Source organism: Macrobrachium nipponense, chromosome 20 (assembly GCF_015104395.2).
Source record: "Macrobrachium nipponense isolate FS-2020 chromosome 20, ASM1510439v2, whole genome shotgun sequence".
NCBI lineage: Eukaryota > Metazoa > Arthropoda > Malacostraca > Decapoda > Palaemonidae > Macrobrachium > Macrobrachium nipponense.
Genome location: NC_061089.1, coordinates 43,668,729 through 43,682,462, shown reverse-complemented (window position 1 = coordinate 43,682,462; position 13,734 = coordinate 43,668,729). Strand labels below are relative to the sequence as shown.

The 13,734-nt window shown below is 40.9% G+C and overlaps 1 protein-coding gene across 2 annotated transcripts in view; it reads right to left on the bottom strand.

Moving 5' to 3' along the window:
• Positions 1-8,564: 8,564 nt before the first annotated feature.
• LOC135225263 (solute carrier organic anion transporter family member 74D-like) overlaps positions 8,565-13,734 on the bottom strand; it is a 24,966-nt gene continuing 19,796 nt past the window's right edge. For both annotated transcript variants that reach the window (XM_064264604.1, XM_064264595.1), the window contains exons 10-15: positions 12,306-12,444; positions 11,814-11,894; positions 11,083-11,225; positions 10,505-10,608; positions 9,796-9,897; positions 8,565-9,288 (exon numbers count right to left, since the gene is read on the bottom strand). In XM_064264604.1, coding sequence (XP_064120674.1) covers positions 9,092-9,288; positions 9,796-9,897; positions 10,505-10,608; positions 11,083-11,225; positions 11,814-11,894; positions 12,306-12,444 — 766 coding nt within the window. In that variant the 3' untranslated portion in view covers positions 8,565-9,091. The remainder of the gene's footprint in view (positions 9,289-9,795; positions 9,898-10,504; positions 10,609-11,082; positions 11,226-11,813; positions 11,895-12,305; positions 12,445-13,734) is intronic.

Sequence of the window (13,734 nt, the reverse complement as noted above, 5' to 3'; positions counted from 1 at the left end):
GCAGAGGCTCTCTGCATATTGACGATACTGCCCCGCGGGAAGAAAGGTCATAAATTCGTATGATTCCTCGGTTTGCTTTCTCCCGAGAGAGAGAGAGAGAGAGAGAGAGAGAGAGAGAGAGAGAGAGAGAGAGAGAGAGAGAGCGTAATAGACTAGACGTACTTTGTGGTAATGTCCTTCTTTAGCTGTTTTGTTCGAATGGTTCGCTTTCTTATTTTTGTTTCGTTTATAATGTTTATATACTTTTGAGATCACTTGTGATAGGTATATTCAAGTGGATAGAAATTGTGGCGTTTGAATGTTAATCAACTTTGCAAGTTGAGACGACTTTCATGTGACAGTTGGCTCGGAAATAACTTTATATATATATATATATATAGATATATATATATATATATATACATATAGATATACATACATATATATACTATAGATATATATACATATGTATATTATAATATAATATATATATACATATATATATACATATGTAATATAATATATATTATATATATATATATATATATCATATATCGATAATATATATACATATATATATATATATCACAATATATACATACTCATATATATATATATATATATATATATATATATATATATATATATATACACACACACACATACACACTCACACACACACACACATATATATATATATATATATATATATATATATATATATATATATATATATATTGCTACATTTATTGACCTCCTCGTCTACCCAGAATTTAGTTAAATATTTTGATTTGTAAAAAGGCAGCCATATTCCTCCAAATCTGATTTTAGGCGGAAAACCAAAACACGCCAGCCAGAGATAGGGAGTTCCTGTTAGAAGGGGGAAAATAGACTTGTCAGCTTTAGGGACGTATCCCAAAGGGAAGGATGTAGGCAGACTGGTACTTCTTAGGCCTATATCTTAAGCTCTTTTTCCTGTGAACCCTCTGCTGGCTGTATGTTCTGTTTCCAGGATTGCCCTGCTCGTGGGGGGTTAAGCTGACCCCCAACACCCAGGAAAAACACCTGCAATCTTTCTCAGTCGGCTACAGTCGTGACCTCGGACGGATGTCCCCAAGCAGCCTTCCCACTTAGGCCTAACAGCGTTACTGGCGCGCCCAAATCTGAGACAAAGCCGGATGCCGCATTTCTACAAAGGTCCACTGATCATGGCATCCAGATTCCCTGAGTCACATGTCCAAGTCTTTGCACCCGCAAGTGTTGCATTACTGCAAGATTTCGAAACCCAGCTTTTATTACGTGAATCACATTTTTTGCCAGCTATCCATTTGTGAGAGATATATGGGTCCCCACGTGTGGACACGCTGCATTTACTTTTCTCCAGGCCAGTAACGGCCTCTTGTAAATAAATAGATGTAAAGTAATTAGCTGAGTTTCTGGCGACCTTTTCCTCTAGAGTAAATTATCACTATAAATCCTTTTACGGTAAGTTCAAGTAATTTATTGTTTTTTCCCTCAACTATTCATGTTTACGTATTGCAGCCCATTCAAGGCCAGGCTCATACGTAACAATGGCGACCTTGCCAGGATTGAATCCGTGCTTGCTTAAAAAAAGCTTGTAAATCGCGTTATCCCTTGTAAAACGTAAAATGTAAATGTTTTTACAAAGCGCAAATCAAAGCACACTTGCAGCGGAAGACACACACTGACTCACAGTAAGGTATACCATTCATATAATATGATTATTTATAACCAGTGTTAGCTTAAGGTACGTTTAAGTATTTATTTTAGAAGTGGTTTAAATAAGTGTTAAGTGAGAAATATTATTATATTGTAACGGCCGGAGCGCCGAGTGAATTCTCTGTTATTTTGCATTGTTCTCGTCTGACGATACACGAGCACGTGTTAGATAGATGCCAGAAAGTACTAGATCAAACTAGGAAGTGCTTTGCCAGGGTTTATTGTTGTGTTACAAAGCTTAGCTATTTAGGAGTGTTCTACTAATAGTTACGGCAAGAAAAGTGTACAATTCTTTTGTCTGTGATATGTTAGGGGAATTCATTTTAACTTAGTTTTCATTCCAAGTGTTGGTAACCACTTAGCCTGCCAACTTAAGCTGAGCGTAAACGCTCTCTCAAGCCTGCGAGCCTCGTAAGCTTCGCGCATGCGCTTTCCCAGCCAACCTTCGGTCTCATAAAGCTCAGCCATGTTTTATCCCTTTAAGCATTATCTCAACGATTTAAGCAAAGTAACATAAGTCTTGAGGTTTTAACGTAAATAATATCAATCTCGGTACTAGTATTTATCATTCTGCCAGAGAAATTAACGTAATTCGCCTTGAATAAGAGATTAGAATTCACGTGTGTAAATCGCCTTCGCGTTTACAGAAAATCAGCTGTTTGAACGACACGCTGTCCATCCCGCTCTGCTCGCCTCACCACGCGTCTCACCTAGCATCGCTCACTCGCTCGCTGAGTGAAGGTTTCATTTCCTTTCGTACTTAACGTAACCTTTTCCATTTACAAATGTTTGCTAACATTTCAGCTTAAAATCCTTACCATCATTTTCACTTGTCACAGGGACCTAGTAACCTTACGTAAAGTTAACGTAAATCTTCAAAGAGTAAATCACAAGAATTGTTAACGTAAAACGCATCGTCGTAAATTTCATATTAAAACGCAAATCATTTCATAAGCACAAGCTGCTACCAGTAACGTAAAAATCGTTCATCGCTAGTGCGTTATCGTTTACATAAACCTTATCCAAAGCAATTCTTTCATTACACTTTAACGTAAGTAAATCATTTAACGCAAGTTGCATCATATTAAAACTAAAAGTATTAGTTTAATTAAATACAAGGGAGTTTGTCATATATCATTTTTCACCCTCTCAGAGAGAGAGAGAGAGAGAGAGAGAACCCATTATTCACGAAGCCAAGAGTACTACGTCCATTTCTTATGCGCATGCTGAATTAACATTGTTTTAGTCTCTTGTGTCTTTTATTTACACTGAGCGTGATACGTACCCGCCTGTGTCCATTGCCGTGTTGCAAGCATTTATTTCATTTATCGAGTACTTCAGCAAAGGACTGAGCTTTTTCAAATTACCATTACCTGTCGTTGCCAGAGTGGTCTTTTCGTTTTCTTTACCCAAAAAGACTTGCGTATACCACAAGCACAACCCGCACAGTGTGCCATGCAAATTCATTACTTCCAGACAAGGAAGCCTACCAGTCTAGGACTGGCCACCACCAGTGCACGTCAGGTCTTACCATTTTACAGTGCCACTAATTCATGACACTGTCCATCGACTAGCTGCTGCAGTACTCCCACCTTTACTTTCTCTCCTCCACCATTACACTCTGCCACGAGCAGTGCCATTTCTCTTCAGTATATTTGAGTACACTGCATTTAGTGCCGTCCAACGGGACACACCAGCACGCTACCAGTACCCAAGGAACGCCTCCATAAGTGCCATTGCACCTGTACAGCCGTACAGGTAGCCATTCTACCTGCGTGTCCGTCCTTATGGAACGCCCAAGTAATTAGTGTGTCCATGTACAAGGGTCAATGATCCTTCGGAACACTCAACAAGGGAACGCCTCCTGAAAGTGCCACAATACCAGCCCTAAGTGCTGTCAAACCTGCATGTCCGTCCTTACGGAACGCCCAATCCATTATTGTATCCACTATCCCGGATCACCCAATCAAGGGAACGCCTCCCGAAGTGCCGCAATACCAGCACTACTGGTGCTGTCCAAAAGGAACGCCTCCATAAGTGCTGTGCACCTGTACAGGACGTACAGGTAGCCATTTTACCTGCGTGTCCGTCTTACGGAACGCCCATTCATTAGAGTATCCACCATTTCGTATCACTCAACCAAGGAACGCCTCCATAAGTGCCATGCACCTGTATTGAACCTACAGGCTGCCCATTCCAGCGTCTCCCAAGTGAGGAACGCCCTTAAGTGTGACGTACGCCGCACACTCTATTTGATTTTCCGCCCCATCAGAAGGTGCCATCCCAGAAGTGCCACCAACTTACGGGACACTTCCCAAGTGCCACAGAGCACCCAGTCTTTTCAGACTTTTTCACTACCACGTCGCAGAACCCATTTCCAAGTGAGTGCCACGTTACACAGTAGGCACTCCCATTCCATTCAGTACCCTTCCTGGCCATTATTTTCAACTTTGTCAGAGCCTCTACTGCAGCCTAAAGGGAAATGTCTTCCCCTGCTTCCCGCGACTTCTTTGCCATAGAGCTAGAGAAGCTCCGAACCCTCATAACTCTGGGCAAGGAGGCCGGTCACACTGGGCCAGCATTTGACCAGTGGATAACGGCGCAGCAGGCTGCCGCGCGCCTGCAAGAAAAGGAAGAAAGGGCAAACCAGAGAAAAGCCAGAGAAGCAGAAAGGAAGGCAAATGAAGAAGAGAGGAAGCATAAGCTAGCTCTCAGAGATGACGAAATCTCTCTGCAAGCTTCCAAGCCCCAGACCATGAGCTGGACTCCCGGTAAGAGGTGGTTGCGGAGGTTCTGCACCACTTGCTGTGTGCGTGGGCATGCTGTGGATTCCGACCAGTGCCCAAGTCGATCTCTACCTTGGGATGAGAGCTTCCAGGGTGAACTTCTCCAAGGCTACCATGTAGCCCTGCCTGATGAACAGTCTCCTGCGGCCTATCAGTGGGTACAAGTCATGGCCGATGCCGAAGCCCAGGTCTCCCTCATTGCAAGAAAGGCATTGCCTAGGGGTGCCAAAATCCAGACGGATGAAGAAATTCAGTTTGAATGGATTGACGGTAACCTCTATTCTGTTCCTTCGGTCCTTCTGAATGTGGAAATGCCCTTTCTGGACCAGGAGACCAGGGAAACCACATTGTGCCGCCTGGGCGTAGTGGACCAATTTCATGATGTTTATCAGGTAATATTGGACCGAGATCTACTTAAGCCGTATCTCCCCTGGACACAGCTCCCACTACCAGATGCACCGAATCCCTGCAGCATGCCTCATAATCAAACCTCAATTTTAGGTTCAGAGGCTAGTGCCTCCGATGTCCCTGACATCCTTTCTATTTGCGAACCTGGCCCTGACCCAGTGTTAGAGCCTGAAGTTTCTTCCGCATCATCTCAGCCTCTTACCATTTTACCGCCTATCTCCTCCACTTTGGAAGAGGTAAGCCCACCAGTTAACCCCGGACTTGTTTCCGAGGGTGATTCAACAGAGGACTCTTCACCTGTGCCAGAGCACACTGCCAGCCTTGGTGACTCCACAGATTCTTAACCTGTGGGGGCATCTCGGCCTTACCGTCCAGTGCCACGGAAGAGGTTCTGGAACAAGTTCTGCCGAGACTGTGGCCGCAAGGGTCACATGTCTGCAAATTACGGAGGGTGCTCTAATCACCATATTCCCGCCATCGCAATGGCAGTTACCAATCCTTCTTCACTGGGACCCCCGGCTAAGGGCCCTATAACCGTCGCACCCCTCCAAAGCCATTATCCGCCAAGCCACGTCAGAGCCTACGACGACTCTGGCGCTCAAATCTCCCTGATACGGGAAGACCGAATCCCCCGAGGGGCTAATATTGATAGACGTCAACTGATCACCATTGAAGGTATCAACCATATCAAGCTGATCCTTCCGACCGTACAATTGAGGGTCACCAGACCTCGTTTTTCCAAAGTATGTACTCTTGCAGTTGCAAGCTACATTCCAGGAGGTTACGACCTCCTCCTAGGGCAAGACATGAAGTCTCCCTCACATTTCAAAAAGCCTAGGGGTCCTAACCCCACGACAAATAACTCCAAAGCAAGGAGTCATCCAAGACCTACTTCCTCCCGGAAGTACGGCCACCAACAGTCTCCCCCGCTACCACGGATGGAGATTGATCATTCACAGTTCCGTTGCAAAACCTGCAACGTACTAGGGCACTCCACGAATTGACCTAGGTGCCTTAGCATACTACCAGCAGCGGACACTGTCCATTTTCCACAAGGCTTAGCCTTCCACAAGAGACAGGAGCCTCTGTCTCCCATTACCAAGGGCCCGCTGAGAGGTATTGCACCTCTGGTACCCGCCACAGGTCCAGTCGACCTCAACACTCTGCCAGTGCCACTTGGCAGCACTGAGCAGTGCCAAGCTCCATCCAGCTTGGACGTAGAGCCACCACAGAACTTGACCTCTGCGCCTGGCCCTGAGCTAGCGCCGGCGCCAAACCTTATCAAGGATCCTCCTACAGGAGATCCTCCAACAGGCATGGAGCTTACCGCAGCCCATGGCCAATCCTATGTCCATGAGTCATCTTCACATTCACCACTGTCGCCCGAGGATGAACCTCCGGCAGACCTCACATTCTCACCTCTTCTGGACGACCAGTAACTGCCCGATCAGGAGTCAGCCTGGAGTCTTACCCTTACGACGGCTGTCGCAGCAGCCGGAGTGAGGGCCTCCCCTGCAGTAGGTTCCACCTCTACGACGGTTGCTACAGATACCGAAGTAGGGTGTTCTCCTGCAATCCCTCAGGCTACCACTGCCTCTGCACCTGTGCCCGAGGTACAGTGTCACATTCATTTGCAGAGTGATCCTGGCACCTACCCAGAGAAGGTAGCCAGCCTGATCTCTGCCAGTAAACTAACCCGCTAACCCCTAGAAATTGTGATACTAACACTCATGTAAATGTCATAATTACCTCATTGCATTTCCATCCTGGTACTCCACTAACCACTCATCATCCTCATGCATCATTACCTCACTTCATGTATCTTAACAATTCCGTCAACACATCACTGCTGTGCGTACCACACTCTGGAATGATTGCGTCTCCAATTAACTGAATTGAGTAGGTTAGGCTAATGATTTAGTACCAGGGCATTAGGGTAGTAGCAAAAAGAATTTTCAAGTAACCTTACCTAGCGGTAGAGTAGATTGTCGTCACAGACAACCCATAGTTATCACTTAGGCTAGACTACATTACTCCAGTAAGTTAGTACACTTAGCATCTCCACCTACAAGTTAGGTAGGCCACTGTAGTTAGCTGTATCGCTGCTCTAAAAACTTCGATTAGAGTAGGAGAACTGGGTAGTCGAGACGATCAACTTATTTAAGCCAAGGCCTTCCCGCCCGAAAGGGAGTGAATGCCTTCTTAACAGGGGGAGCTGCTACGTTTATTGACCTCCTCCTCTACCCAGAATTTAGTTAAATATTTTGATTTGTAAAAAGGCAGCGATATTCCTCCAAATATCAGCTGATTTTAGGCGGAAAACCAAAACACGCCAGCCAGAGATAGGGAGTTCCTGTTAGAAGGGGGAAAATAGACTTGTCAGCTTTAGGGACGTATCCCAAAGGGAAGGATGAAGGCAGACTGGTACTTCTTAGGCCTATATCTTAAGCTCTTTATTCTGTGAACCCTCTGCTGGCTATATGTTCTGTTTCCAGGATTGCCCTGCTCGTGGGGGGTTAAGCTGACCCCCAACACCCAGGAAAAACACCTGCTATCTTTCTCAGTCGGCTACAGTCGTGACCTCGGACGGATGTCCCAAAGCAGCCTTCCCACTTAGGCCTAACGGCGTTACTGGCGCGCCCAAATCTGAGACAAAGCCGGACACCGCATTTCTACAAAGGTCCACTGATCATGGTATCCAGATTCCCTGAGTCACATGTCCAAGTCTTTGCGCCCGCAAATGTTGCATTACCGCAAGATTTCGAAACCCAGCTTTTATTACGTGAATCACATTTTTTGCCAGCTATCCATTTGTGAGAGATATATGGGTCCCCACATGTGGACACGCTGCATTTACTTTTTCTCCAGGCCAGTAAAGGCCTCTTGTAAATAAATAGATGTAAAGTAATTGCTGAGTTTCTGGCGACCTTTTCCTCTAGAGTAAATTATCACTATAAATCCTTTTACGGTAAGTTCAAGTAATTTATTGCTTTTTCCCTCAACTATTCATGTTTACGTATTGCAGCCCATTCAAGGCCAGGCTCATATGTAACAATATATATATATATATATATATATATACACGTATATATATATATATATATATATATATATATATATATATATATATATATATATATATATATATATATATATGTATGTATGTATATACACACACACACACACACACACACATATATATATATATATATATATATATTATATATATATAATATATTATATATTTATATAATATATATATATATATATATATATATATAATATATATATATTATAGTATATATATATATCGAGTACGTGGAAGGTCTGATAAGCGTTACTTTTAAATGGAGTTCTTAGAAAAAGGAAACAAATGTGCAGTAAAATGAATGAAAGGGGTTTCTGCTAGGGACCGAAGGTAGGGGAGGGGTTGGGGGGGGGGAGATTGTGGTGGCGAGAAGCCTAAGTAATGCCAGCAGTGCACCACGTGAGGTGCACTGATCGATGGCCCTACCTCCCTACGAGGTTAACTTTCTTGAAGGGAAGTAATGATTAAAATAATTATTGATCTTTACATTGTAACTTTGATGATGTCCAAGTGTAAATCGGGCTACGACTCTATCTAACAGTAGGTATCAGAAACGATACGTCTATTGGAGACTGTTTATTCTCAAATATACTTAAAATTATTTCCACTTAGACACCTTCACTCCGTCACATACACTGTTCATAGATGTCCCTAAAGAACACACCTTCACAATGTTCGACCTGGAGTTTCTCTCTAGTTAATAAAATGGTTCAGCTGGCCCCTTCGTTTCAGATGCCTTAACATTTCCTTCGTTCGTTGTCTAGCTTTTCGTTTTTTATCATAGATTACACGATTTCATAAAGATTTCGGCCGTATACACAGTAGTGTCTGGTTCATCTCCCTTATAATTAATGCGGGAATGCCGACCATATCTAATGAAATTCACAATTTAATCGAGAATCCGTCCAGTAACCATAAGAGAACTTTGAGTCCTTTTGGCGTATATCTTCTTCTTCTTCTTCTTTTTCTTCTTCTTCCGCGGTGCAGACGAGAAATCAGCCTTCTGTCCAATTCCGTAATCCGAACTTTTAATAGCCGAGAATTTCGCCAGAAAATATCGGGAATCCGGCGAACTCTATCTTTCCAGATTTTATTTCAGGTTTTGGTCTGTTCCGTATATCGCCTCTTCCCGTTTCTCCAGTTCCACCTTGTTCAGTGGAACTTTCTCCGGTGGTTCGGCCAGGTTTTTCCCAACGTCTAGGATGTTCTCTCTCTCCCCGTAGAGATCGAGATTTTCGCTGTATATGTAGACCACGATGTCTCCCAGAATGGATACGAGAACCAAACCTGTTGGGAGAAAAATACACGATGAATTGATTTAGTAAATGCTGTTGACTTGGAGGAAAAATCAATTAGTTTGAATATTTGTTTAAAGATGAGTAGCATTTGTTTCTGCATTTTAATGAAGGTGATACGAGTCATCAGAAGAACATGAAACATTCAGAAAGGTGGATGAATAAAAATTAGAAAATGGAAATGAGAACTTCATAAAAATCACAATAGAATTGTAGCAAGTATTAGCCACGGCAGAAAATAATGATCAATATGGTGAAGATGAAGAAATATCGCAAATTTAGTCAGTGATGTGACATAATTAAAAGTCCACCTCAGGAAACAGGCTATCTATCCTGCATGGTGCAACAGATGGAAGGTAGAAGAAACTGAAGACATATTTCATTAGATAAGAGTAAAATCGAACCGTAGAAAAATATAGCTTCATTCATAACATTAATTCTTTTAATGAAGATGTTCAAACTCATTATTTATACGAAGACACGACACAGACAGACTTACCCGCCGGGACCAGATGAATGATATATCGCAGTTTTTCGGAATCGTAGAGCCAGCAGTTTCCATAAGTGCCGCACGCCTTATCCCACACAAGACACACGGAGTCTGCGAACGAGAGAGAACATAGCTTCCTCACTACTTGATGTGATCTACGCATTTGCTAAGACACTAACACTACCTCTTTCAGATGACTTTACAGATTGGATTAAAAAATACCTAATGGATCTCTACAAGACTGTGATGAAAGGGAAAAGATTTGCCGAGCGGAGAAATGCGTGGGTAAATCAACCATAACAACAGGGGTCTGATAAATTCGTTAATGGAAGAAAACAATGAAAAGTTAACGCAAAGGAATGAGGAGGAAAATATGAGCTGAGGATAAGAGATATGCAATGCAAATTTGATCAAGGAAACTAATAAAAGGTGGCAAAGAAAATGAATGAGTAGGAAAGAGCAAGAGAAGAAGAGTATGGTGACTGGCCACCCGTGAAATGATAAGAGATATTAAGCAAAGATGAAACGCAAATGAAGGGAAATGAAGACGATAAAGGGAAGGATGTATAGAATATGAAAAAGAGAAAGGTTACTGAGATGTTGAGAAATGGAGAATATTATGACCGATGAAAGACTCTGCGGTATATCATTCAAGTCACTACAAAAGAAGGAATGAAGCAGAGAGAGAGAGAGAGAGAGTACGCATTTCTGAACATACCAACAATGGCCCCCATAACAATGGGCGCCGGGATGAAGGAGAAGACGCTCAGGAAGACGGTCATCAAAGCGAGGGAGACGCTCTTATCTTCGTCCGATGTACACCTGCAACAAGAACAGACCGGTCGTCCGCACTACAGGAAAACATGTCATATAAAGTCGGCAACTTGTTGCACACGTCAGAAATATGTCATAAACGAGTCTGCAACTAGTCACACATGTCATAAACAGGTTCAGCAACTTGTCATACACATGTCACAAGTTGGGAACTTGTCATGCACATGTCATAAGTTGGCAACTTGTCATGCACATGTCATAAGTTGGCAACTTGTCATGCACGTCAAAAATATGCCGGCAACTTATTGCACACATCTGTTGCGGAATATAAGTCAACGACCATAAATGGAGAATGAACTTTTGACAAATGCTGGATATTTATGACCCACTGGTTATGACTCAATAATCTTGATTGTGATGTGTGTGGGATGAGGTGCTAACAAGTGTGTAGAACACACACACACACATGAAGACATACAAACACACATATACACATACACACACATGAACACGAAATTTTACCTCATGTAGATGAGAGAGTTTCCCACCCTGGCCGTTGCCTCAATAATTCTCACCACTGTCTCGATGACGATGAAGTAGATGAATTGATTACAGGGTTCTTCACAATAACCACTGATGCCGTAGCCAAAGGAAAACTGAGAATCCTGAAGGAGCAAAAAATAGTAAATATTTTATTATTATGTATTAACGCTCTTCGTTGTCTAGATTTGATCTTCTTTGACTGCGTATAATATACAATTATTGAAAAAGTCTTCTAGATTTTTATAACATTTTGTTGGTTTTCAGTAGGTAAAGTGTGAATGTGGCAGGGACCGTTGTTGTTGTTGTGTGTGTGTGTGTTTTATTTTTTTTTATCTGGAGTCACCCTCTTGTTAGGGAATATGGCGTGTTGTTGAAATTATATATATATATATATATATATATATATATATATATATATATATATATATATAGTGTGTATGCATGTATGTATGATGTGTATATATATATATATATATATATATATATATATATATATATATATACATACTTCTATATACATAAGTGAGATACTTAAATATTTATAATAGCATATTCACAGGAATACTGGTACAGAAATTACAACTCATGCCATGCCAATATAGCGCCGAAAACCAGAATCTGATAACCATTACGGACTGAAATAAGAGGTGACATAGCTTTTCCCAAAGAAATAATCTTCCAAACTCCCTTTACAGTGAAAGTGTACTTACAGTGCCTGTAGAATCTCCCTGAGAGAAAACCTGATTCAGAGGGTCTGTAGCATTCGAGATGCAGAGGCAGTTGCTGTAAACCTGTTTGTAAGATCAGTGACACAAAAAGGTGAATGGATTGATGTTAATTATTATTATTATATTCAGAAGGTGAATCCTATTCAAGCTTCCAGAGAATATGGTATTCATTCGCAAGATGTTACTGAAGGTAATAGGATATACAGAAAGAAGAGATCAGTTATTAGAAATAGAATTTCCAGTGAATGAATATGTAACCTTATGAAATACTTGTTATAATTACATGATAATTACAGTGACTAAACAAAAATATAATCAATATTAAATAAAGATGTAAATTTATCCTCGGCCAGATGTTATGGGAACGTTGGATTCAGTACAGATAAACTGGAAGGATTACAGAAAATCTTTTGAAACTAAAGTAAACCACAGTTTAAAAAGAGAGAAAAAAAAAAACAACAACAGTAAACTAACTATTGGACTCGCTGAGGTATTGGCAACGGTGCACCCGGCATAGCATGGCGAGTAGAAGAGTGTACTGCCATCTTGGGAACACATAGGAGTGAATCTGTCGGAACATCCGCAGCCTGCTGAGCATGGAGGTGCTTCAGAGCTGTTAGAAAAGAAATTAAATCAATCAATAAATATATATATATTTTTTTAAACTTTTAGACGTTTCTTATAAGAAGGGTTGGTTCAGAATAAAAGAAAAATAGTTTTCATTGCCAAATGCATAATTAATGGCTGATTCGAACCTGGGACTTTGGTTTGGACACTGTCCATTCGGCTATCAAGCGATGGCTTCATTTCTTGGCTGGGTTGATGCGCTTATCAATCATGATTTACTCTTTATAAGTTATTTCTTAAGTAAATTAAATTCAGTGTTCAATATCATCTGTGAATATACTGTATATATATATATATATATATATATATATATATATATATATATATATATATATATATATATATATATATATATATATCTATATATATATATATATATATATATATATATATATATATATATATGTGTGTGTGTTTGTGTGTAGAATCTCTGGTCATTTTTACCAGATGCTTATGAAATTTTAATAGCCACAATGCCCTCTCAACTTCCCAAATTCTTTGCTCGTGTTTTTGGAGACGCTTTTCACTACAAAGCCTTGAGCTCCAACTTCAAAGAAATTTGAAGAAATCATGATGTCCGGTAGCAAGAAACGAACCCGCGACACCATAATCACGACGAGGTCACCTTGCCGACCTGACTACGAGAAACATAAAACTTTATACCCTATCGTACATACATATACTTGTTCGTTTACAGATATACTATATTTATTAGAGCTGGAATAGACCCATCCTCATCATCGTAGTCAAGTCGGCAATCGTTCTTATTGCTTTTTAGGCTGACATATATATGTAGACTCCACTGGTAATTTTTACCATATGCATATGAAATTGTAATATCCAAAATGCCTAATAAATATATATCTGAAAACGACAGGTACATGTATGTACGAGAGAGTATAGACTTTTAGCCTTCTGGTGGTCAGGTCGGCAAGGTGACCTCGTCGTGATTATGGTGTCGCGGGTTCGTTTCCCGCAACCGGGCATCACGATTTCTTTCAATTTTTTTGAAGTTGGAGCTCAAGGCTTTGTAGTGACAAGCGTCTTCAAAAACACGAGCAAAGAATTTGGGAAGTTAAGAGGGCATTTTGGCTATTACAATTTCATATTTTTTTATAATAATATATATAATATATATATATATATATATATATATATATATATTTATTATATTATATATATATATATATATATATATATATATATATATATATATATATATATGTGTGTGTGTGTGTGTCTGTGTATGTGTATGTGTGTGTGTATGTATGTATGT